Here is a 25,498-nt window from a genome sequence, read left to right on the forward strand (position 1 = left end):
TTCTGTCCTAAGCAGAGCATCATGTTTCCTATTCCACCTATTCCTGAGGTGGAAAACTGGCTGCCAGATTTTCTGGATCTGAGAGAAGTGTCACTCTAATCTGAGGTGTTCCAGGACATATTTCTGCACTGGGGATCCTAGCTGTGGATATTCTAGCATCTTGGTTCAATATGAAGATAGGCAGGTTTGTTTCCAGGACCCAACAGTGGATGCAACAAGTGCACTGGTGGAGTCGTGGTATCAGTACACTTTGATCTATGCACTTCCTCTGCTAAAACTTTTACCTCATTTACTTGTGGTTACCACTTCTACTTAGCAGCACTAGGGTCATTGGTGTGAATCCCATCCACAGCACTAACTGCATGGGTTTTGCATGTGTGGGTTTCCTACAGGTACTCTGCTTTCTTCCCACATTCTAAAGACATGCTGGTAGATTAATTGGCTCCTGCCTAATTTGGCCCTATTATGTGTATGTATGAATGTGGGTTAGGGACCTTAGATTGTAAGGTCCTTGAGGGCAGAGAATGATGTGAATGTATAATATATTTGTAGAGTGCTGCATAAATGAACAGAGCTTTATAAGTACCTGTAATAAATAAATAATCCCAACCATGCTAAAAACTCGTAAATCTTCTTCCCAAGAGATCTATCAATGAGCGTGGAATACTTACTTTTCACTGGTGTGAGTCTCTAGAGGTTTCCCCATGTGCTTTTTTTGGTGGACTAAGTTCTTTCTTTCCTCCAGCTGGGAGTAGAATAACATTTGGCCCTTAGCAACATCATAGGTCAGATCTCACAGTCTTCTCCTCTTCAATGCTGTCTTGCTATTCATTTGCTGATTCGTACTGTGATTCAAGGGGTCACACATTGCTTCTCTGTTAAGAATTCCCTCCAACCATGGGATTTAAAATTTAGTACTGTCAAGTGTTAAAAAGATCTTCAATTTAACCCACACTATATTGCTGAAAGTTTTGGGACACCCCTCCAAATCATTGGATTCAGGTATTCCAGTCACCTCCATAGCAACAGGTGTATAAAATCAAGAATCTATGCATGCAGATTGCTTCTACAAACATTTGTGAAAGAATGCATCGCTCAGGAGCTCAGCGAATTCAAGCGAAGTACCACCTGTGCAATATGTCCATCTGTGAAATTTCCTTGCTACTAAATACTCCATGGTCAACTGTTAGTAGTATTATAACAAAAAAGAAACAATTAGGAATACAAGCAACTCAGCCACGCAGTGGTGGGCCACGGAAAATGACAGAGTGGGGTCAGTGCATGCTGAAACGCACAATGCGCAGAATTTGCCAATGGTCTGCAGAGTCAATAGCTAAAGCCCTCCAAACTGCATGTGGCCTTCAGATTAGCACAACAGTACGTAGAGAGCTTCATGGAATCGTTTTCTATGACTGAGCAGCTGCATCCAAGCCTTACATCACCAAATGCAATGCAAAGTGTTGGTTGCAGTGATGTAAAGCATGCCGCCACTGGACTCTAGAGCAGTCTAGATGTGTTCTCTGGAGTGACCAATCACGCTTCTTTGTCTGGCAATCCAATGGACGTGTATGGGTTTGGCGGTTGCCAGGAGAACGGTACTTGCCTGACTACATTGTTCCAAGTGTAAAGTTTGGTGGAGGGGGGATTATGGTGTGGGGTTGTTTTTCAGGGCTTGGGCTTGGCCCCTTAGCTACAGTGAAAGGAACTCTCAAGGAGTCAGCATACAGCAAGACATTTTGGACAATTTCATGCTCCCAACTTTGTGGGAACAGTTTGGGGATGGCCCCTTCCTGTTCCAACATGACTGTGTACCAGTGTACAAAGCAAGGTCCATAAAGATATGGATGAGCGAGTTTGGGGTGGAGGAGCTTGACTGGCCTGCACAAATTTCTGACCTCACCCCGATAGAACACCTTTGGGATGAATTAGAGTGGAGATTGAGAGCCAAGCCTTCTTGTCCGACATCAGTGGCTCTGAGGAAGAGGCAAGTCCTCGAAACGCGTCAGCCTTTTGGATGTCTAAACTCCCTATTGTGGACTGTTACTCAGCGCGGTGTTGATCCAGCTGTTCTTCTATGATGTGCCTTGACTATATTGTCGTTTGTGAGTACAACACCTACTTTATTTTTTATTAAACATTTTTTATGGTAATGCACTAGGCCTGTGCGCCCTCTTTTTGTTCTTTCCCCATTCAGTATATTTGGATTCCCCCGGTCCATTTGAGGGCAGCAAGGTGTGCATGTTCCAGGACATTCTTAATGTGGTTGTAGCATCGAGTCCATCCCCAAGCGCAGGAGCATTTGTGTTTGCTGGTTCTTTGTCCGACATCAGTGCCTGACCTCACAAATGTGCTTCTGGAAGAATGGTCAAACATTCCCATAGACACACTCCTAAACCTTGTGGACAGCCTTCCCAGAAGAGTCGAAGCTGTTATAGCTACAAAAGGTGGGCCAACTCAATATTGAACCCTATGGAATAAGACTGGGATGCCATTAAAGTTCATGTGTGTGTGTACATTAAAGGCAGGTATCCCAGTACTTTTGGCAATATAGTTTATTTGGATATCTTCTTGAGGATATTATCTCATAAGGTGGCCTTTCTTCTGCCCATCACTTTGGCCTGAATGGTTTCTTAGAAATCGGCATTGGGAGCCTCATTTGAGTTTGCATAGAAAGAACGTTGTTTTGAGACCAAGAACCTCCTTTTTATACAAGGTAGGTTTCTGCTTTTTACATTAATAAAGTTATTGTGTTACCTTCCCTAGGTATGGCATTTGTCCATACCAAGAATATATCCTTCCATTGCCTGGATGGGTTGAAAACCATCAGGATTTACCTTTCTGGCACTGCTTCTTTTAGGCAGACTGATTCCTTTTTTGCCATTCCAGAAGGTCCCTCCAGCTACCAAATCCACTATTTCTAAGTGGAGTTGACAGGCTTTTGTGCAGACCTCTGATGCTCTGTGTTCTTATTAAAACACACTCCACTAAATGATAAACTTACGAGCATTGTCAATAATGATACTTCTAAGTTTGAGGTGACGCGGGAACCATGGATCAGATATATCTCTATTACTTAATAGTACTACGGCTGACCCTCTCTCTCCCCTTTTTCCTTTTCACCTTTTTTTTTCTTTTTGTTTCCTTCTCCCCTTCTTTTCTGACCTATCCTGGATCTTTTCTTTCGATTCTTCTATTTCTAATCTTTTTTTTTGTTTTCTTATTGTTGGTAAATATCTATATGGAACTACCTATGTTTACTGACTGATGGAACATTTGCTACCCAGTGGAGATGGTGTTTTCCTGTTTACAACATCATCGACTAATGTTTTCTCACGTGCCTCTATATTTTATGATTATGTTTATTCACCCCAACTCACCATGTAGGTGGGCAATGTTTCTATTTCTGTGTATACCAATTTTTCAGTAAAAATATTGAAAGACAAAACACACTCCACTAGGACAGGGAGTGTTTCTTGGGCTATTTGTCACCAGGCCTTAGTGTCATTGATTCGTACACCTGAGACCTGGCATCCTGTATATATTTTCTCTAGGTTTTAAGGGTTGGTGTTTCTCCCTCCACAGATGATAGCTGCAGTCAAAAGGTTCTACAAGCTGCTATTTAATTCCCTTGTTTTCCTGTTTGTTTTGATGTTTTCTTCTTGAGCTGGCTCACCTCTGTTGTTTGGGTGTGCCCACCCCATTGTTTGCTCTGCTATTGGACATCTCTAGGTTTCTTAATATCAAGATGTGTCCTTCAATGAACAATAGAGAAAATTGGATTTTTGTACTCGCCATAAAATATTTACTCTGAACTCATTAAGAGACACAGCTCCCTCTCTTCATATGCTATTGTTCTCAATTTGGACTGCTTTCTAAACTGAGCAGGATTGGTGTGGGAGGGTTTATAGCCCTCAGGGTGATGGTCTTCATTTTTCCACATACTAGTGAGTAAACAAATCAATATTTTAAGTAGTCAGCACTGTTAATCTCTTGCCATAACCGTGCTGAAAAAAGAAGCACACCCTGCAAAGCAAGCAATTTATACTTACCTGTGCCGAACCACTGAACTTTGCTGTTTCGAGAAGAAATTATTTCTGGAAACGTCTTTGTGTTTGACACTTCCGGGGGTGTCATTCCTTGGCATTGCAGTGTTCTAATAGCAAGCCCCTACTTCACTGCAGCACACAGTAGTGAAATGGGGCTAGAGGAAAGAACCACAAAGGAATCAGCCATCCAACGGTCCCAAAATAAAAATAAATATTTTTGTTTTCATTTATTTATTTTTGTCAGGCTAATTTGCAAATTATCTAGTCTTTTATACAGCTAGCAGGTGGAGCTCTTAGCTACTGCAATTTTTATTTTTCTCTGGGAAGGCTTCAATCAGACAAACAAAGGCTCAAAGCAAACATCATCTGACAAGCTCTTATTAGGTAACCCATGGTGGTTTTTTAAAATTTTGTCATGAATTAAATTATTTTTTATTTAAAATCAATCAATCAATCAATCAATAAATCAGATATGAATAGTAAAAATATTAACATCAATTTGAAAATGTGTAAACTTTATACTTCAATCTAATAACTGTTATGGTCATGTGAAGTGTTAAAGGGCGATTTTATGACTTTAAATATTAATTTACATTTGTTTTGGCACCACAGCAAATACACCTGTGTCAAGCTCCCAGCATTTTGAAATTTTTGTGAAATTTCATTTTAAAGTCTTTTCACAATGTTACTTACGGGTGGTCCAGGTGGTCCGTCCCTGCCAATCTCACCGCGAGGACCCGCTGGACCCTAAATAAAAAAGGGTAAAATTATGAATACCACACACTAAATATTACAGTGATTGAAAATCACAAGAGGGAGGTCATAAAACTGCAAACTATTACAAATGACTGAACTTTTTTTTCAATAGTAAAAAAGGTATGGGGTATATAATTTCTTAAAGTGGAACTTAACTGTGTCTGAGCACCACAAACGTAAAAAGCTATTTAATTAATTTTTAATATTCAAAGCAAACCATTCATCCATGTCTCCATGCCTTTTTTTGTTGAGAAATAGCTTTGAAAAACATCCCCTAGCATTTCTAGCAGCCATCAGGAGTAAGGGCAAATAATGTAGCATTGCTTCCTGGAATCCATCTGCCCATAGCTTAGGCATGCAGGTAGGAAGGTGTGCTGGGAAAGCTCATTCTCCCCTCCTCCAGAAGAAAGATTAAAAAATGCCCATGAAGACTAATGAGATGTATGACATAATTTTAGCTTAGGACAGAAACCAAATGAAGAAATGTAATAGTTGATGTAATGTATTAATGAATTTCATTCTCTTTTCTTTCACACTAACAGTCCGATCGTGTCCGCCTATCAGTTGTTCAGGCGGTCCCGATCGGACCATCTATAGACCACTATGGACCGGTGGGTGTCAGCGGACAAGTGTCCACTGACACGCGCCAGCTTCCGGGCCTATCCTGTATGCCAAAAACAGACAGATGGAACTCAATAGCTAAATCTGAAATATTTAAACAAGGTGATGCAGTACACACAGCTATGCCTCTCTTATCAGACAACTCAGCACAAGGTGTCAGTGACTACCAATCTGTTGAAGATGATTAATGCTTTGTTGACTGTAGCCAAATAAGTGCACTTGAGACAGAAACAATTGGGCACTGTCCATGATACTTTTTTTTAATTTGTACAATATACAATTTTCAGGACAAGTTTTTGGAGTATGTCCCCTTCTTCAAGCTCCAAGCAGTACTAATTCACAAAGTTTTAGCAGAATGTTTTTTAAAAGACAGTCTCTGAGGGAGAACCCCCCCCCCAAAAAAAAAACAACAAAGGCCGCGTTTATGCTGGTGTTGATGGTTTGTTTCCTTGTAACCTTTCTTATGGAAGCAGTCTGCAACTGTTCTGAGATGTTTAACTCTGTCTTCTGAGTCTTCTGAGTCTTAGCATATTCGGTGGTATCTGATGACCTGGCTGTGCATGATGGCCCATTTAGTGTGCTGGGGGTGAAAACTGGAACTGTGAAGGTAGTTGCATCTGTCAGTGGGTTTCTCGTGTATTGAGGTGTGCAACTTGTCATCTCTGATGTATACTATAGTGTCTAGGAAGTTGACGTGTGTTTGAATAATCCATTTTTCGGTTTATTGATGTGTGAAAGGTATTGATCAATGAATAAAATTGTTTTAGATTTTCTTCACCTTCTGTCCATATGATGAAAATGTAAGGATGTAGCGAAAGTATCTGTATGGCTTTCGTTGTATGATGTTCAGGAATTTGTCCTCCAGGTCATCCATAAATAAGTTTGCATATTGCAGTGCCATTTTGCTTCCCATAGCAGTACCCATACATTGAAGATAGATGTCATTATTGAAAGCAAAATAGTTGTGTACTCTTTTGACTTAAAGTGTTACTAGATTCAGGAGCCTGCATTCACTGTATCTGGTCTCCCACAGCACACAGAATGTGGAAACGCAATTATTTTAGTCAATATAAACTACTAAATACCTTTTCTCATCAGCAGTTAGAGCAGTCTTGTGACTTCTCTCAGTGTCCAGCAGAGCACTGGTTACGGCTTTTGGAGGAGTTTTCAGTCTCCCCTTATTGTCCTGTGAGGCTGTAGGACCCCTGACCCTCTGTCTGCACAGTCCTGATTGGCTCTGTGCCAATCACATGTACCATCCCAAAGCCTAAAATCCTATTAGCAGATGGAATGGGGACAGTAGAAGAAGGGACGGATAAAGTTTGGTAACACTTTAATAGATAATCAACAACGTTCTGGGAATCTTTTCACACGTTTTTGTGTTAAACAAAGATTGTATTTAAAATGCAAACAGATTCTAAACAGCAGCTTAAAAAAACATGTAACAGTAAAAGAGTGACTACAATAAAATCAACCCCAAATTATTACAGTTGCCTTTATTCTAAAGCAAGAATTTGGTTGCTATTGAATCCCCATAAACACTGCCCCCTTAGTGATATCTACTTTATTTAAAAAAACCCAAATGTTTTACAGAGCAAGTACAACAGACCATAGATGTGAATTACATGAATAAGTTAATAATGAAATGTGTTACAACTGTCATGAAAAATGCAACACCCTTAACAGCACAACTGCTTTTGTTCTATAGATGCTGAAATAATCGTTGTAAAAATCTTTCTAATTCAGTGCTAGTTGAAAGCTTCAACCTATATTATTGTATTGTACAGCGCTGAGCAAACCCTTTGGCGCTATATAAACTCGTAGTAATAATAATAATAATAATAATATGATAACCACAAAATCAGCCTTATTGTTGTAATAAGAACTCAAGACAGCCCAGCATTCCTGTAGACACCCAAAACCACATGCAGATAATTTGTTGAAGATGAAACTTCCAGTGCAGTAAACTTAAAGATTGTGCAATATATGTCTCAAGGTATTTGGCCTCATGTTGTCTGCACAAATGCAGTAAGCCAGTAACAGCAGCAGATGGAAATGTTGCTGTAAGATCAAGTATTATAATTGCAAGAAAAGGAAATTTTTGGACAGTTTTAGAAACTCACAGCCATCTGCAGATTGATTAAAAAAAATAGCTATCAACTGGCTTCTATAGAAACTACAGTGAGGAACAGAAGTATTTCAACACCCTGCGATTTTGCAAGTTCTCCCACTTGTGGCTGTAGGCTTTTACCTCCAATAACCACTCACTGCAAAGCCAGTAGAGAGTTGGGGAAGAAGGACAGGGGATTTCAAAGAGCCTACTGACACTGCCTGTTTGGGGAGTGTCAGACAGAACAGAAGGCAAGGATAAATATGACATGGCAGGACATACAGTGAGGAACAGAAGTATTTGAACACCCTGCGATTTTGCAAGTTCTCCCACTTAGAAATCATGGAGGGGTCTGAAACTCACATTGTAGGTGCATTCCCACTCTGAGAGACAGAATTAAAAAAAAAATTCAGGAAATCACATTGTATGATTTTTAAAGAATGTATTTGTCTTGCACTGCTGAACATAAGTATTTGAACACCTGAGAAAATCAGTGTTAATATTTGGTACAGAAGCCTTTGTTTGCAATTACAGAGGTCAAACATTTCCTGTAGTTCTTGACCAGGTTTGCACACACTGCAACAGGGATTTTGGCCCACTCCTCCACACAGATCTCCTCTAGATCTGTCAGGTTTCGGGGCTGTCGCTGAGCAACACGGAGTTTCAGCTCCCTCCAAAGTTGTTCTATTGGATTTAGGTCTTTAGACTGGCTAGGCCACTCCAGAACCTTGATATGCTTCTTACGGAGCCACTCCTTGGTTATCCTGGCTGTGTGCTTCGGGTCGTTGTCATGTTGGAAGACCCAGCCACAACCCAACTTCAATGCTCTGACTGAGGGAAGGAGGTTGTTGCTCAAAATCTCACAATAAATGGCCCCATTCATCCTCTCCTTAATACAGTGCAGTCGTCCTGTCCCCTTCGCAGAAAAGCACCCCAAAGCATGATGTTACTACCCCCATGTTTCACAGAAGGGATGGTGTTCTTGGGATGCAACTCATCCTTCTTTTTCCTCCAAACACGGCGAGTGAAGTTTAGACCAAAAAGTTTTATTTGGTCTCATCTGACCACATGACTTTCTCTCATGCCTCCTCTGGATCATCCAGATGGTCATTGGCAAACTTCAGACGGGCCTGGACATGTGAGGACTTGAGCAGGGGAACCTTCCGTGCAATGCATGATTTGAAACCATGACGACGTAGTGTTCTACCGACAGTGACCTTTGAAACTGTGGTCCCAGCTCTCTTCATGTCATTGACCAGCTCCTCCCTTGTAGTTCTGGGCTGATTCCTCACCTTTCTTATCAGTGATATCCCATAAGGTGAGATCTTGCATGGAGCCCCAGTCCGTGGGAGACTGACAGTCATCTTTAGCCTCTTCCATTTTCTAACAATTGCTCCAACAGTTGATCTATTTTCACCAAGCTGCTTGGCAATTGCCCCATAGCCCTTTCCAGCCTTGTGGAGGTCCACAATTTTGTCTCTGGTGTCTTTTGACAGCTCTTTGGTCTTGCCCATGGTAGTAGTTGGCGTCTGACTGACTGTGGGATGGACAGGTGTCTTTAAAGAGTTCAGACAGGTGCTACTAAGTTAGATTATTGAGTGGAGTAGAGGTGGAATTTTTAAAGGCACAGTAACAGGTCTTTTAGAGCCAGAATTCTTGCTGTTTCATAGGTGTTCAAATACTTATGTTCAGCAGTGCAAGACAAATACATTCTTTAAAAATCATACAATGTGATTTTTTGAATTTTTTTTTAAATTCTGTCTCTCAGAGTGGGAATGCACCTACAATGTGAATTTCAGACCCCTCCATGATTTCTAAGTGGGAGAACTTGCAAAATCACAGGGTGTTCAAATACTTCTGTTCCTCACTGTATATATATATATATATATATATATATATATATATATATATATATATACATACACACATATACATATACACACACACACTATACAGGTGTACCTCAGTTTACGAATTTAATGCATATCGTATTGTGAAAAATTCGTAAACCGAAGCGCGGTTTCCCTTAGGAATGCATTGAAAACCAATTCATCCGTTCCAGAGGTCAGAAAAAAGTAAAAAAAAAAAAGTCACTGTCACTATAGGTCAGTAACAGTTTTTAAATATAATTACCGGCTTTTTTTTTTTTCACTATAGCTCAGAAAATCATGTCACTTTCCCCCTAGCTAAAAGAAAGAAAGTTTCCTTTTAGTTTATTTCCCCCAGTTAAAAGAAACAATGTTTCCTTTTAGTTTGTTTCCCCAAGATAAAAGAAACAAAGTATCATTTGAGAAAGTGACAGCTAATTCTGTGAGCTATAGTGAAGAAAAAGAAAAGCCGCTAATTGCATTTAAAAATCGGCACCGACATACACTTCGTATTGCGAAAAAAATTCGTAAACCGAGGCATTATTTTCAATGGATTTTCATTCGTAAACCGAAAATTACATTAACCGAGGAGTTCATAAACCGAGGTACACCTGTATTACCAAACGTATTGGGACACTCCTCCAAATCATTGGATTCAGGTGTTTCAATCACCTCCATGGCCACAGGTGTATAAAATCAAGCACCTAGGCATACAGACTGCTTCTACAAACATTTGTGAAAGAATGGGTCGCTCTCAGGAGCTGAGTGAATTCAAGTGTGGTACCATGATAGATTGCCACCTGTGCAATACGTCCATGACATGGATGAGTGAGTTTAAGGTGAAGGAACTAGACTGGCCTGCACAGAGTCCTGACCTCAACCCGACAGAACACCTTTGGGACGAATTAGAGCAAAGACTGCGAGCCAGGCCTTCTCGTCCGACATCAATGCCTGACCTCACAAATGTGCTTCAGGAAGAATGGTCAAACATTCCCATAGACACACTCCTAAACCTTGTGGACAGCCTTCCCAGAAGAGTTGAAGCTGTTATAGCTGCAAAGGGTGGGCCAACTCAATATTGAACCCTACGGACTAAGACTGGAATGCCATTAAAGTTCATGTGCATGTAAGGGCAGGCATATTAATACTTTTGACAATATATATATATAATATCTATATACTGAATATACACACTGAAGTTATCCTTTAAGATTGTAAAGACTGTCCAATGGCCACACTATAGCTATACAGTTGAGCTGTGAAAACCTTGAAATACCCAGTTGAAAAACTGGATCTGCCTTTGCTGGTGACATTGGTCATTGTATGAACTGATCCTGTCTGTTGTTGTGTTGTGTCCTTACAGCTATATTTTATAAATAAGATCACAATACTCACAGCCATTCCCCTGCTACCAAGAACACCTGATGCGCCCATTGGCCCCTGTGGGTAGAAAATGAGATCAGGAAAATCTCATACAGTGTGACATATCATATACAGCAAAACATTACCCAAGCCTAATGATTTAAAGCTATTGTGGGACCAGGGCCCAGAAAATTCTTACATAAAGCTTCCAAGCCCCAACAGTAAAAGAAATCTGCTCATAGATTCTAGGAATAGGATAAGCACTATGTAGTTATAGAGCACAGCTTGCAGTAGTCAGTATGGCCCCCTACATTGGTGGTCAAAGCTCAATACATCCCCTTAACTGGAAGTCAGTACTTAGTGTAACCCCTTTCACTGGTAGTCGGTGCTCAGTGTACTTGCTTATATTGGTGGTCAATTCTCAGAGTGCCCCTCTATATTGATGGCCAGTGCTCAGTGTGCCCCTTACAAAGGTGCTCAATGCATCCCCTTATATTGGTAGACGACAGTGGCCAGCCTGTCCCCTTACACTGTTGGTCAGCATGCCCCCTTACATTGGTGGTCAGTTTGCTCCTCACATGGTGACTGGTGTGCACCTTACCACTGGCGGTCAGTGTGCTCCCTTATACTGGCAGTTGTCTTTCCCGCCAACCCCCCATCCCAGCACTGACTGCTTCTCCTAGCTGAGCCATGGATTGGCAGCTACAGCTGTCACAGCCTCTGCAGCACCACGTTGTTTGTTTACAAACTCTAAGCCCACATGCTAGGATGGCCACTGTACAGTGTAGCAGCCTGTGAGGTTGCCAGACGGTCACAAAGCTAATAATCAAACAGCATGATGCTGCAGAGATTGTGACTGTGGTTGATTTCAATCCACGGTTCAGCCAGTGGAAAGCAATCCCTGCCAATTCTTGAAATACACTGTGAACACGGTCAAGCTGCAGCCGGCAGGTGTAAAGCTGGGGCATTGTATTCTGTCATGGCCTGTTAGTTCAGGAACTCTGATTTAAAGTGTGTGTACCCTAGAAACTTCTTTAATTTGCTCACATTATTTTTTTATTTACAGTTAAATATACCACTGAATGATATTTGTTATATCTGTTCAATAACTGCAAATACCTGCTGGTCCTGCCAGATATTCAGTGAGCTCCTAACTTCCAGAAGTGAGCTGATAACATAGTGCTCACTACAGTGTTGCACTGAAATCTCAAACAGTCTTATTGCCCTGTCCTCTGTAAATTACAGACCTCCTCCTCCTGTTTTATAGAGGCGAGGAGCAGAAGGCTGTTCTGTAGGCCTAAAATACTTCCTGCCTTAAGTTAACAACACTGCTCCTCCATGCATACAGTACAGTGAGTGGGTGTCATCACGCTAGGATAGAAACTGTGTAACTGGCAGGACCACCAGATAAAATGAAGGAAAATATCCAGAAAAAAAAGAAAATTAATGCAGCTCCCACATCTAAGAACTGGTAAGCTGTAACATATTAAATATTTGTTATTGGGCTTAGATATGCTTTAATTCTGTTAGTGTATACTGTTACAATGAGCTGATTAGGGAAAACTCCAGAAGTGTAAAGCTGGCCACAAAGACAGATTTTTGGCAGATTTCACAGTATATTTATTTTTACTAAGTAACAACAAGACAATTCACCACTGCTGCTGCATGTGCATAGGAGATTATTTCCTGATATTTGTGCTAGTCCAGTCAAAGTATATTGTGGTACTGCCAAAATTAGGAGATTTCCTGCTGTGCCTGACCACGCTTGAATTAAATTGCTTCCCTTCTGCCCTATAGCAGAAATACTGCTACAGGGCAGCACGGGTGTGAAAAATCACGTATATATGTGATTTTGCATTTCCAGGTGGGGGGTGCTTGCAAGGCGTGCGAGTGCCCGCCCTACCCGCACCGCCATTCGCAACTGCGGCTGTCAGTCACCGGGTCCAGGCTAGTGATTACTCGCCGGCGTCCAGTGATTGCCGAGGATCTCCGACGGGAAGCAGATCTGTTTGTAAACAAAACAGTTCTCTTCCCTGTCAGGTCGTGCACACTGCTTTGCATGGCTGTGCACAGCACAGCCATACAAAGCAGTGTGCTCACAGTGAAGCACAAACACAGGGCCCCATAATAAAACACACCCAGCTAACCCTTTGATTGCAGCTCATGTTAACCCCTTCCTGCCCAGTGCCAGTAGTACAGTGTCAGTGTTTTTTTTTTAGCACTGATCACTGTATTAGTGTCACTGGGGATGTCAGTGACACCAAGTCAGTTCCCCCCAGTGTCAGAATGCCCGCCGCAGTCCCGCTATAAGTCGCTGATTGCCGCCATTACTAGTAAAAAGAAAAAAAAATTCCAGTATATATACCGCCATTTGTAAACGCTATAACTTTCATGTAAACCAATTAATTTACACGTATTGGGATTTTTGTTAGCAAAGACATGTAGCAGAATACATTTTGGCCTAAATTTATGACGAAATTTGATTTTTTAATTTTTTTTTACTGGACATGTTTAATAGCAAAAAGTCAAAAATATTGGGGGGTTTTTTTCAAAATTGTTGGTCTTTTTTTTTCATCCCTGTCAGTTTTATTATTACTATTGGTGCCCCTTTGGCCAAATTACTTCCCAGCAGGAAGAGAAAGAATTCCCACCAAAGGTGTCACAACAGTCAAAAACAGTGAAAATAAATACAGATAGAGGTTCTAACTTTTTCCCAGTCTAAAAAGATGTGGGCTTCTACCATATCACTGCCCTGCCCTAAAATATTAAATTACCCAGAAGGGATTTGGGATAACTGGGTCAGGCAAAGGGTTATTCAAATGTTGTTAATTGGCTTAATTTGCTTGGTAAGCATTGTAGAATAGTTGTAATGAACCAGGGTGAAGCAAAGCTGGGATTTGTAGTGCATCCAGAGCAAGCACCATGCTGGATAATGGGTATATATAGTGCATAGTGGGAACCTGTGTACCAGGCAGTCCTTCTGAACCCTCTGGTCCTGGAACACCACGGAGGCCCTGCAGGTGGAGATGGAAACAAAAAAAAATTAATTTTGTTAAAGATAGTCCCACCTGTTTAAAAAGGAAGTCAGTTAAGTACAAGTTGCATCTAAATTGGCTACATTACACAGTCCTAATGTAAATCTGTTTATGACAATTCAAAAAGACTCTGTAGCAGGTGCAATCAGTAACAGCCAACTGGCAGCGTCAGCTATGACACTACTGGCTGGCAACTCACAAAAACGTTAACATCTCTACTGAATTTAGCTTTTACTGTTTACATGCTACGCAAACCTCCAACAGTCATATGCATGGGAAAAGATTTTTTTTGTAAAGTTGCATGAAGCCGCACCTTCTAGATGTCAGTGGTATTGGCAGGCATAGTCACAGAACGCCTCCTTGTAATTTCCAATGAGTAGGATGGGTGGAGACAAACTCATTCTAGGTGTATGAGTTTTATAAGACCAGTCAGTTTGAATAGTAAAAGCCATACCAGCTTCAGAATGTTGTTACTAGGCTTTATTTAAAGCTAAACAGCTCTGCCGTTAGATGCTACAGAAATTTCTGTGGTTAGGTGAATGTCATATGTTGGTATTTCCCAAACACAACCAAAAAAAATATACAGCATATAAAAAAGGAGGGTCACTAACCGGTGGTCCTGGCATCCCCACAAGACCCCTTTGTCCCATTCGTCCCTGCAATACCAAAATAATGTCGGTAACAAAACAGGAGAAGGTTAGCAAGGTGTGTATGCTAACTTCTATATTTACATATCATATAAAATTAAATGTAATAATATAAAATGACATGTTGAGATATAAAACAAATGTAACATATTAAACTAGAAACTGGAAAACATTATCTTTCCACCACTGAAAAACCTCCAATTGTGCATCAAAAAAATGTTTTTGTTACCCGATTCCCTCGTGGTCCAAGTAATCCTTTCGACCCATCAGGGCCACGGTTACCCTGCAAAATCAAGAAGACAAAATCAGCGAGGTGTATCATACAGCAAACAAAAGCATTGTCCAGGGGACAGAAATAATGTATGGCTCCCAATAGTAACAACATTCTGACAGTGACAGCTATCAAAGTTAAGATTTCCCTTATCTCTGGGGACAGCCTAATGTGTTCCAAAGCAGGAAGTAAAGGTACATATCACAAACAGAGAGCACTTTATTATTAATAGTGGTTCTATCTCTTCTTTCCAAATAAATAAAATAGTTCTGGATGGCGTTCCACTTTACTGTAAACAGTCTTATCAGCATGTGTTATTATTTCAGAAGAGGAGGCCTAATGACTTCCAGTACTTTCATTGTAACAACTTTCTCACTCAGCTGATTTCTGATTCACATAATTTATAAGGTTTGGTTCACACAACTTTATCCTAAATAGACCTGAATGGAAAACATGCCCTTGTTGTACATGTTCCCCTTTGTGGATACTTGGTTTCATATCTGACTCACCTTTGGCCCACCTCCACCATTGGAACCAAGGGGGCCAATCTGCCCCTCATCACCCTAAAGTAGAGGAAAAAGGCGTCAATGGGACAAGAAAGAAACATTTTTTAAATGACAACAAATGTAAACTGTGCTTCTATTTTTGATAAATATCATGATAAATTTGGTAAATATCATGACTAATATCGAATTTTGATGTGCCTTCTCAATAAATGCGACTCAGTGACAGGGAGGCAATGGGGATACTAGATAAAGAAAGAACCTCACCATAGCCCCAGGAAGGCCTAGAAGTCCTTTGGGTCCAGGAAAGCCAACAAAACCAGACTGTCCTTGAATGCCAGGTGGACCGTTTGTACCAGGAGGCCCAGGAGCTCCCTATAAGTAAAATGAGACCCAATTGAAACTCAAGGCCAAGCGTTAAATACTTCATATAATAGACACTTTTAAGGCATAACTTATTAAAAAAAAAGCAAGATGCAAAATGAATCTGAGTTCATTTTCACCATTAATTTATTAAAATGGAACCTAATTGGTTAATATACTGTAGTTACATAGTTAATCAGGTTGAAAAAAAAGACACAAGTGCATCTAGTTCAACCAATAGAACAAAAAATTAATAGAAAAATAGAAAACTACCATATACGGAAACCTATACCCAAAGTTAATGCAGTAGAAAACAAAAACCCTAGAAAGCATGGTTTAATTTACTTCTGCAGGGAAAAAATCCTTTCTGATCCCCTGAAGGCAATCAGATTTTCCTTGGATCAACAAAATTTAAATTGCTGCATTTTTCTTTGTCTCATTAAATAAGCCTGTTAGGCTAATCAACAGGATTACATGATAGTGAGTCAATTGCTGGTTCATCTAAAAAGAACTGTAAGATTTTTATGGTCGTTCTCACAAAAGGCTGATGCCGCCTAAAAAAAGGGATTCATAGAGCTGTCCACTCTCTGTGCTATGAGTAATCTTTTTGCACATCAGTAATGCCCGTAGCGTAAAAGAAGGAAAGAAGTAGCGCAGGGCAGGCATGACTAGGCCTAGAGTGGGAAGGAAGGCTAGAAAGGGTTAAGTCAGTGACAGGGGGTTTGAAAATATATAGGTGGGAGCTGGTTGGTAGAGGGAGAACGTGAGTGGTCTCTTTGGCACCTTTGGGTGGGGTGTCCTGGGTGGGGGGCAGTTAGTCGGAGCTGGACGTTGGTGAGTGAGCTTCCCTCCCGCCCTCCCTATTTAGTGAGTATTGGGTTCCTCTACGGGGAATGGGGGTTATGTGGTTCATGGGCGGTTTGTTGGTCTTTGGAGGCGGGTATTATCTTGAAGGTACAGAGAATGGTGTGGGACCCATTGGTGGTATGGTGTGCCCGGGGAACATTCCAGTTGACCAAGGTTTAACTGGAATGTGGTGGTGCTGCACTGCGGACGGTAAGGTTGTCTCCGAGCTGGTTGGTTGCGGCTGGAGGCCTGGTGGTATATGGGGTCCGCAGGTGCATTTCAGATAATTTGTGGATGGTGCCTTCGAAGACCAACAACAAATCGGTATGTTTTTCTGTTATAAGCAATGTTTTGGTGTTTAAATCGTGTGGTTAATAAAAGGCCGTGTTGGCCATTTTACTCCAAATCGGTGTCATGTTTTTATTTAAGTAAGAGTTATAGGTAAGGGGATCTGGATGAACCGATCTCTGGTGCACTAGTCATGCATTGCAATGATAATCATAATCAATAATCAACATACCTGGGAATTTTCTGCAATTGACTTGGCAATGCCGAAATGTTGATTTGATTGCGAGGTCATTATTGAAATCATTAAATCTCCTGAATTCCCTTCTGAAAGTCGGAGCCTCTATAGTGATAAGTGAAGGAGGGGCCCAAAATTATGTGCACAGTTTGTAAACAAATAGGAAGTGTGCATTATGTAATTCTTTTGAGTCATGCATGCTGTAGGCTGCACTGACTGGACATCCCAAGGGGAGGAGGGAGGGAAGGGGTGCTGTCTAACAGCAGAACAGTCGGGGGGGTGGCCGGAGGTCTCTGAAACGATGGCTAATAGCAGCCTTTTGCTATCCGGGTGAGTAGGGGCATTGCCAGCAACAAGGTGTGGGAAGCCTGCTCTAGCCCAGGAGATGGTCGTAGCCGGTAAATAGAGGGTCTGGGCTGGCCAGCAAGGGACCCAGAAAAATGGGTCATTTACCTGATACACTAGATACACCAGTAAACTGTCAGTGGCACTGGAATGATGAACATACTGGGCAGCTAGCTCCCACCTATCCACCATACGTGTGACAATGGCAGTGCACCAGGCTTCCACCTACAGGTAACATTGTTGATGTCTGGCATTCCTGACATGGCAAATGCATTACCAGCTTCACTGGAATAACATGTAGACTCTGTAAACCTATGCTTTAAGCCCCTCCTACTTTTGAATCACGCTGTTCACACCCTAAATTCACTTGTGCCATGATTAACTCCACTCCCATTCTCAGGAATATCAATTTCCAAAAGTTCCCAGGTATGATAATCAAATGTTTGCACTTATACTGTATACAAAAGCATGAGCAAAATATAATTTGGTTTTGAATGTATAATTTTGTTTTAATAACAAAAAAAAGTAAAATTATGCGTGCAAAAACCAAAATTGTGAACTGAAAATGAATCTTGTAAATAAATCCAAAAGATCACTAAAAATCGTCCAGTGTCCAAAAAATATTTTTCTTATGTAGTGAACTGTCCAAATACAGTTGCAAGAAAAAGTATGTGAACCCCTTGGGATTACGTGGAGTTTTGCATGAATTGGGCATAAAATGTGCTCTGAACATCATCTAAGTCACAACAATAGAAGAACACAGTCTGCTGAACATAATACTACACAAACATTAGATGTTGCCATGGTTTAATTGCACATAATATGTAAACATTCACAGTGCAGGGAGGAAAAAGTATGTGAGGCCCTAGCTTAATGACTTCTCCCAGAGCTAATTGGAGCCAGGAGTGAGCCAACCTTGACTCCAATCAGTGTGATGATATTGGATGTGTTGCTGACAGCTGTCCTGCCCTTAAAAAACACACACCTTTTTTGGGTTTACTGGTTTCAAGAAGCACTGTCCGATGTGAACCATGCCTCGCAGAAAAGAGCTCTCAGAAGACCTACGATCAAGAATTGTTGACTTGCATGAAGCTGGAAAGGGTTACAAAAGTATCTCCAAAAGCCTTGATGTTCATGTGTCCACGGGAAGACAGACTGTCTACAAATGGAGAAAGTTTAGCACTGTTGCTACTCTCCCTAGGCATGGTCGTCCTGTAAAAATGACTGCAAGAGCACAGCGCAGAATGCTGCATGAGGTAAAGAAGAATCCCAGAGTGTCAGCTAAAGACCTACAGAAATCTCTGGCACATGCTAACATTTTTGTTGACACATCTACAATAAGGAAAACATTAAACAAGAATGGAGTACATGGGAGGACACCACGGAGGAAGCCATTGCTGTCCAAAAAGAATATTGCAGCACGTTTGAAGTTTGCAAAAGAGCACCTGGATGTTCCACAGCACTACTGGCAAAATATACTGTGGACAGATGAAACCAAGATTGAGTTGCTTGGGAAGAACACACAACACTATGTGTGGAGAAAAAAAGGCACAGAACACCAACATCAAAACCTCATCCCCACTGTAAAACATGGCGGAGGGAGCATCATGGTTTGGGGCTGCTTTGCTGCCTCAGGGCCTGGACGGATTGTTGTCATTGATGGGAAAATGAATTCCAGAGTTTATCAAGACATTTTGCAGGAAAACGTACGACCATCTGTCTGCCAACTGAAGCTCCGCAGAGGATGGGTGATGCAACAGGACAATGACCCAAAGCATACAAGTAATTCAACAAAACAATGGCTGCAACAGCACAGAATACACCTTCTGAAGTGGCCCAGTCAGAGTCCTGACCTCAACCCGATTGAAATGCTGGGGCATGACCTTAAGAGAGCGATTCACACCAAACATCCGAAGAATATTGCTACACTGAAACAGTTTTGTGAAGAGGAGTGGTCCAAAATGACTCCAGATCGTTGTGCAGGTCTGATCTGCAACTACAGGAAACGTTTGGTTGAGGTTATTGCTGCCAAAGGAGGGTCAACCAGTTATTAAGTCCAAATGTTCACATACTTTTTCCTCTCTGCACTGTGAATGTTTACATGTTATGTGCAATTAAACCATGGCAACATCTAATGTTTGTGTAGTATTATGTTCAGCAGACTGTGTTCTTCTATTGTTGTGACTTAGATGACGTTCAGAGCACATTTTATGCCCAATTCATGCAAAACTCCACGTAATCCCAAGGGGTTCACATACTTTTTCTTGCAACTGTATATGCATAGTCATACACAGTTCTTCCTTGTTCCCATATTACCTCAAAATAAAGAAATAAATATAGTGAATATTATAACTTAATATGCTTCAAAACACCTCAGTGTACCCGAGTGGGAAAAATATATAAATAAATCAAAACACTATGTGCTACCAGCACTAAGTGACTGCAATTGTGAAAATCTATCACAGCAAGAAAAAGTGAAAGTGAATGCACAAACACAAACAAAACAAAAACCCAAACACAAGATCTCCTGTCAATCGATATACCTTACCAAATTGGCAAAAGAATTTGAAAATTAGTTTTCAGGGAGCACCTAAAAGTGGACAGAGTAGGAGATAGCCGGACAGAACTGGGGAGTAAGTTCCAGAGGATAAAAGAGGCTCTGGAGAAGTCCTGCAGGTGAGCATGATGTAGATGAGAAATGTTACCTTTTCTCCTTTAGCCCCTGGATCTCCCTTTTCTCCTTCGGCAGCAGTCCGACCCTGCAAAAACCAGCATATAAGACTATGATCTGAGTTTCTTGCACCGGATACTTCAGCATTTATGACTTCCTTGCAGCTATGTTACAAATCTGCGGACATAGAAATCTTGAGCAAAGCACCCGTGGCTCTAGCTATCAACAGCATTGCGTGTCTTTGCATTTTTTTCCAACTACAGGAAGTTTATGGTTTAAAGATTGTCCTTGTATAACAGACCTTCAGTGAGATAACAGCTTCAGCAAGACACAACCATTGTGCATCATTGGCAGGAAGGAAACAGAGGCTGTATATGTAATGAAAAAAATGGTCTGCTCTCATGTACAAATATAGTATTATTACAACCTGCACCCAGAAACATGGTTTATGGACCATAAGAGTATAGTTTTTTCTTTTAGTTTTGGATAGATTGCAAAAAAATTAAAATTTTTGTTGGGCGTTTATTGCTTTCCTTCATCCCCATGGAGAAGATTTCTCTCACTTCTTGTGTTGGTGGACACTTTAATAGGGTTGGGAAGGAATAGAATCTGTCAGGTTTGTTTTGTTTTTTTGTTTTTTTATTGGTGTTTCTGTATTTGGGAGTTTTCTATTCACTGCCTATCTCCAGTAGTGGTCTAAAAGTGAGAAAAAAATCTTCCCCAAAATAAAACGATAAAAAAAGAAGTGAAGTTCTGACCCTCCCCCTTTAATCCAATAGAATAATAAATAGAAAGGTTTTGTGGCAATTACATTTTAACTCACATAAGGCTACTTATACTCAGCCTATATCTGTCAATTCCCTTTATAGAACACTCCAAGCTTTCTTCAAAGAATATAAAAGAATATAAATTCTTCCTGTCTAAATACAGTTTTCAATTGTGTATGTTTTATATTTCGATCCGTGTACCGACTCTACTCCTTCTTCCCATCAAGTATACAGTTATGTGAGTAATGTGTATAATCAATAGGCACCATTAGATGTTATCATAAAATGTACATTACACAGGAAGAGATGCTGAAAGGGAATGCTGCGCTTTGAAGTTTTGGTTTATGGAAAAGTAAATGTTTGTTGTCAAGCCCAACCTTGTGTTTACCATAATGATTTGCACATTTTATAATGGAATGGAAAACAAAGAACGGTAGTAAAACATTCGTACCTTGTCTCCTGGCTGTCCATTTCCACCAGGCCATCCAATTAATCCCTGCAAAAAACAGAGTCGGATAATTTAGCTTTATTATTATTTAGATTTATACTGTATGTATTTTATTTTTAATGCAAAATGTAAAGTGGTTCCATTTCATGTATTTGATAAATTGCAAATTTGTAGAATTATAATATTACTGTATACCAACACATAAAGATACATCCCTCTATTGCTCATTCTAAATTTATACTTTCAGTCTGATCTCTGTGCACCTGATATAATTTTTCTGCCCAAAACTGGAAGACTGAGATTCTACCATGTAAACTCCATAGATGCGGGCAGATACTAGATTTTGGTAAACCCCAAGCTGTCAAACGTGTATTACCATGTGTGTCTCCCCTTTTTATGCCCTACTACAGTACTGATTGGCAGTGGTCAACCCATTCACAATTTCCTGCTGATGTAATGGTGCCATCTCTTGATGAATCAAGCTGTCATACATGATAGGTTGGAAAAAAAGTTTGTGTCCATAGAGCTGTACATATACAGTATATAGACAAAATGGGCTTATTTAGTTTAGTAAATGTGCCTTATATGTTAAAATAAAGATTTGCAAATTGTTTATTCTAAAAGCTGTATAAAGCGCAATAGATTTATGGTATAATAATGGGAAAAGGTATAATGGAAAAATAGTTTGCACAAAGAGTGGGCAGGTGCAAATTAGGAGATCATAATAATATCTTTGATGTAGGCAACTGTTCCAACTTCCATGAAAGGGTCTATAATGAATCTTCTTTCCCATGGAAAGGCAATATAACTTATTTAGCTCAGTGTTTATTCTATTATGGAAATGGATATTTTTCAACCTGGTTAGCTGTGTAGATATCTTCTTAAAGCTACACTTTAAAGCCATGCTTCCTGGAGAGATTCTCTGGTGCAACCATCCCAACGAAAACAACTTTGCCACGCAGGTTTGCCTTAGAGCTTTGTTTGCAAACTCAAGTTTTCAAGTATCTCCAACACGTCATGGATTGCAGGATTTTCATCATGCCACACATTTAAATTATTCAGCATTGTTGGATACATACTTATCATAGCTGCTTTAATCTGGGGGAACATCTTAAACACACCTGTGTTAGTGGTGCTTGAGGTCTTTGGCTGTCCTAGAAAGTCCACTGAAAAGCAGTTGGGTATTTGAAGCTGGGTTGTGTTGCTCCAACAAGAGATGATCAATTCTCAGCATGTTTACACCTAGATGTACACTTAGAGCTGTGATAACGCAGCTCATTGGTGGGGGTTCTAAGGGGAAAAACTTCTCGCTAATCAGTAGTAGGGATGGGGGGTGGCCCTTTGGGTAGGTACTGGGTACTGAGCAGGGGTGGACTGACCATTTGGAAACTCGGGCACTGCCTGATGGCCCGGGGTCAGTAGGGGGCCCCATGAGATGCCCCTGGTACCTTTTTCATAGGCTTATTTGAGTTTGGGCAAGGACACAGGGGCCCCATGATCCCCTATTGCCCGGGGGCCCTATGAGTTGTCAGTCAGCCCCTGGTACTGAGATTAGAAAACCTCTTTCATTATACAAAGTGAGTTTACAACTTACCATAGGACCTTCTGGACCTCTTTCCCCTCGTATACCTATGGGACCAGCTTCACCCTGTGGTGACAATCAGAGTAGTGTATTCAGCTAACAAGACATATCACAACACATGACAAAACATGGGTGTCTTTCCCTGAATTCCATAGAACCATCTACAAATTGCACACAACAATTTAGGTAATCATTAAGTGCTTCTGGTAAATTTGTATTTCTCAAGTACACTGAAACAAATCCCTGAACTTTACTGTAACCTGTAAAAGTACATTGTACAGCAGTTTTAGAAGAGAAGTAGCATATTCAGGAAAACCTAACAACCTCTCTTTTATCATGAAGTCCCAATCACGCAGCTCCAGCAGAATCATATAAGGCATTCAAATGATAAAAGCCCGATGCCAATAAAATAAGATATATCACTAAAACATATCTGTAAATTTTCAAAAGCAACTAGAAGGTGAAGTTGTACTTTAAACGTACTGTTTGCCCTTTTGAACCAGGAGGGCCATCAGCTCCCATCACGCCCTACAACCAATCAGAGAAGAAACAATATTTAATCAACCTGCAATAAAATTGCACAACTTACAAAAGCACAAGAACAGGATAATTACTGCTGAAGACTCTGCTTGGAGTGTGGCCTGTGTCAAACTGGCGATTCTACAGCTAATAAAACCTCACCATTGTATAATCACAGTGTTGCAGCTCCTGCTTTTCCAAATGGAATCTGTATCCTTGTTGGCACCATAGTTTAGGGATTCTGTTGCTGAAGAGTTGTTGTGTGACATGGGCCTCAAGAAGATTAGTGGGAGCAGAATATGAACCAATTCTATTTTTTTATGAACAGCAGAGCATGTGACTGGCAGAATATATTTACCTGTGGTCCTCTAGGCCCAGGAGGGCCACACAGTCCTTCTGTTCCTGGTGGGCCCTGTGCAAAAATATTAACAGTCATAAATAGTTTTGCTTTGGTAGATGTAAAAAGACACGCCAATTAGCCCCAGTCATAGAGGAATACTATGAAAAAAATAGGTTGATTACATACCCGTGGGCCACGATGGCCAGGCACACCAGCTGGGCCTTGATCCCCCTACCAATAGACAAAAGGGAAAGTTTAGTTATTGATTCAAAGATATATAACAGTGAATAAAAAAAAAAACTAATACGGACAGTCCCAGAGAAAGCAATGAATACAACTACCACAAAGGTTTTCTTTATACTGCCCCTTAAAGGCATTCTAAACTACGTTCCTACCTGCACCTTGCGTTTTTCACCTGCATAAGATGTGCATTGATTATGTAGTTTTGTGCTGTGATTTGTTCCCCTGTACACACAGCCTATAGTAGAGTAAATCTTCCATTCACATTCCAGTGTCAAGAGTTTCTGCTTGTGTTCAAATATAAAGCATGTTGCATGGCACTACACAGGCTAATACATGACATCTGTCTATAGTCTAAGAACTGACACTTCCTGTGAAGAAATTACATATTCCACAATCCCTGGGTCTCTCAGTCTAGTGCTCTGCAAGTGAGAGCTAATTATTAATTATATCTGACAAGGACACAATCAGGCAAAGCAATTAACAGAGTGATCACTATGCAGTCTTTCATCATATTAGTACTCCCACATTTGTTATGCAATACAGAGAAAATGACAGGGCATGGATTGGACGCTGTGTGACCTGGAAAGACATGTTGCCTGTCTCCTTAGAGAATAGGGACAAGCTAGGTGAATATATGGACATGGGGGATCGATCAACTACAAAACTTCAAACTGCAGCCACAACATGTGACCGCATCATTACAATGTAAGGCAAAAAAATTACACAGGAAATATAACTACTCTAATACCTAGTTAAAAAAACAAAAACATTTGAAAGTGTACAATGCATTTAAAGCACTCCTAATCTGTACACAGACAAACATTAGAAATCTTTTACAATTTCAGATATTCTAGTTTATGTAGTGCTACCCCTGTAGGAGCTGCTAGAAGGATGTCCAGGATTCTTTTCCCAATAGTTGTCCCATATGGTCACAGTCACTCTTTTGGCTCAATGAACAGTCCAGGGGTATTCTCTTTTTGGGGTTTTTATTTTTGGGTAACTTGGATGGGGATAGGGTATTGAGTGGGATACTCCAAAACTATGAACAAATCGGAGGACACTTTCTCTTCTGTAGAACTCTGAGCCAAGTCCCTGCACAAATATATGGTGGACTGAGCCTTGTAGTAGCAACTTTAGCAATCAGAGCAGAGTCCTTTCACTAAGAAGTAATTAGACTGAGCTCTTTAGGACACTAGACACAATGTCCCCTTTGAACACAGCTGACACTTAGCTCCATAGAAGTGGCTACAACTGTCTGTACTTATAAATGTCCTTAGATGATTGGTTGCCTCCTTCCAATATCTTCCAGACAATTTCTTTCTGTGATACCAGACTAGATCCTTAGACAATAGGCCTCTCAGGCAGCTTCAGCAACTTTCACCAAAAAATTCAGCCCCCCAGACAGCCCAACTGGCTGAGAGCCCGTACATGGCAGGCTTGACCAGAAGAAAAGACATCCCCCTTAGGTCATGATCTCCTCCTCAGGGACAAGACACCTGTGTTCCAGGTCTCACTATTTATACACCTTCCCAGTAACCATCTGTGCACCCTCCTACAGGGATTGGCTGAGACAGTATAAATATTCAAGTTGCCCATTTGTCTTGCTCCACACCAATGTTCTCGAACCACCCA

General features: G+C 40.7%; 1 protein-coding gene across 1 annotated transcript in view; it reads right to left on the bottom strand.

The window, feature by feature from the left end:
• Nucleotides 1-25,498, bottom strand: part of LOC149463689 (uncharacterized) — a 144,871-nt gene that overhangs the window by 31,515 nt on the left and 87,858 nt on the right. Inside the window, exons 19-31 of the mRNA XM_089675332.1 lie at nt 23,810-23,854; nt 23,642-23,695; nt 23,248-23,292; nt 22,777-22,830; nt 21,186-21,230; nt 20,002-20,055; nt 15,487-15,594; nt 15,226-15,279; nt 14,675-14,728; nt 14,410-14,454; nt 13,724-13,777; nt 10,797-10,841; nt 4,740-4,793 (exon numbers count right to left, since the gene is read on the bottom strand). Coding sequence (XP_089531458.1) covers nt 4,740-4,793; nt 10,797-10,841; nt 13,724-13,777; nt 14,410-14,454; nt 14,675-14,728; nt 15,226-15,279; nt 15,487-15,594; nt 20,002-20,055; nt 21,186-21,230; nt 22,777-22,830; nt 23,248-23,292; nt 23,642-23,695; nt 23,810-23,854 — 711 coding nt within the window. The remainder of the gene's footprint in view (nt 1-4,739; nt 4,794-10,796; nt 10,842-13,723; nt 13,778-14,409; nt 14,455-14,674; nt 14,729-15,225; nt 15,280-15,486; nt 15,595-20,001; nt 20,056-21,185; nt 21,231-22,776; nt 22,831-23,247; nt 23,293-23,641; nt 23,696-23,809; nt 23,855-25,498) is intronic.

Source organism: Staurois parvus, unplaced genomic scaffold (assembly GCF_062004578.1).
Source record: "Staurois parvus isolate SC_StPar_1 unplaced genomic scaffold, SC_StPar_1.0 ptg000154l, whole genome shotgun sequence".
Taxonomy (NCBI): domain Eukaryota; kingdom Metazoa; phylum Chordata; class Amphibia; order Anura; family Ranidae; genus Staurois; species Staurois parvus.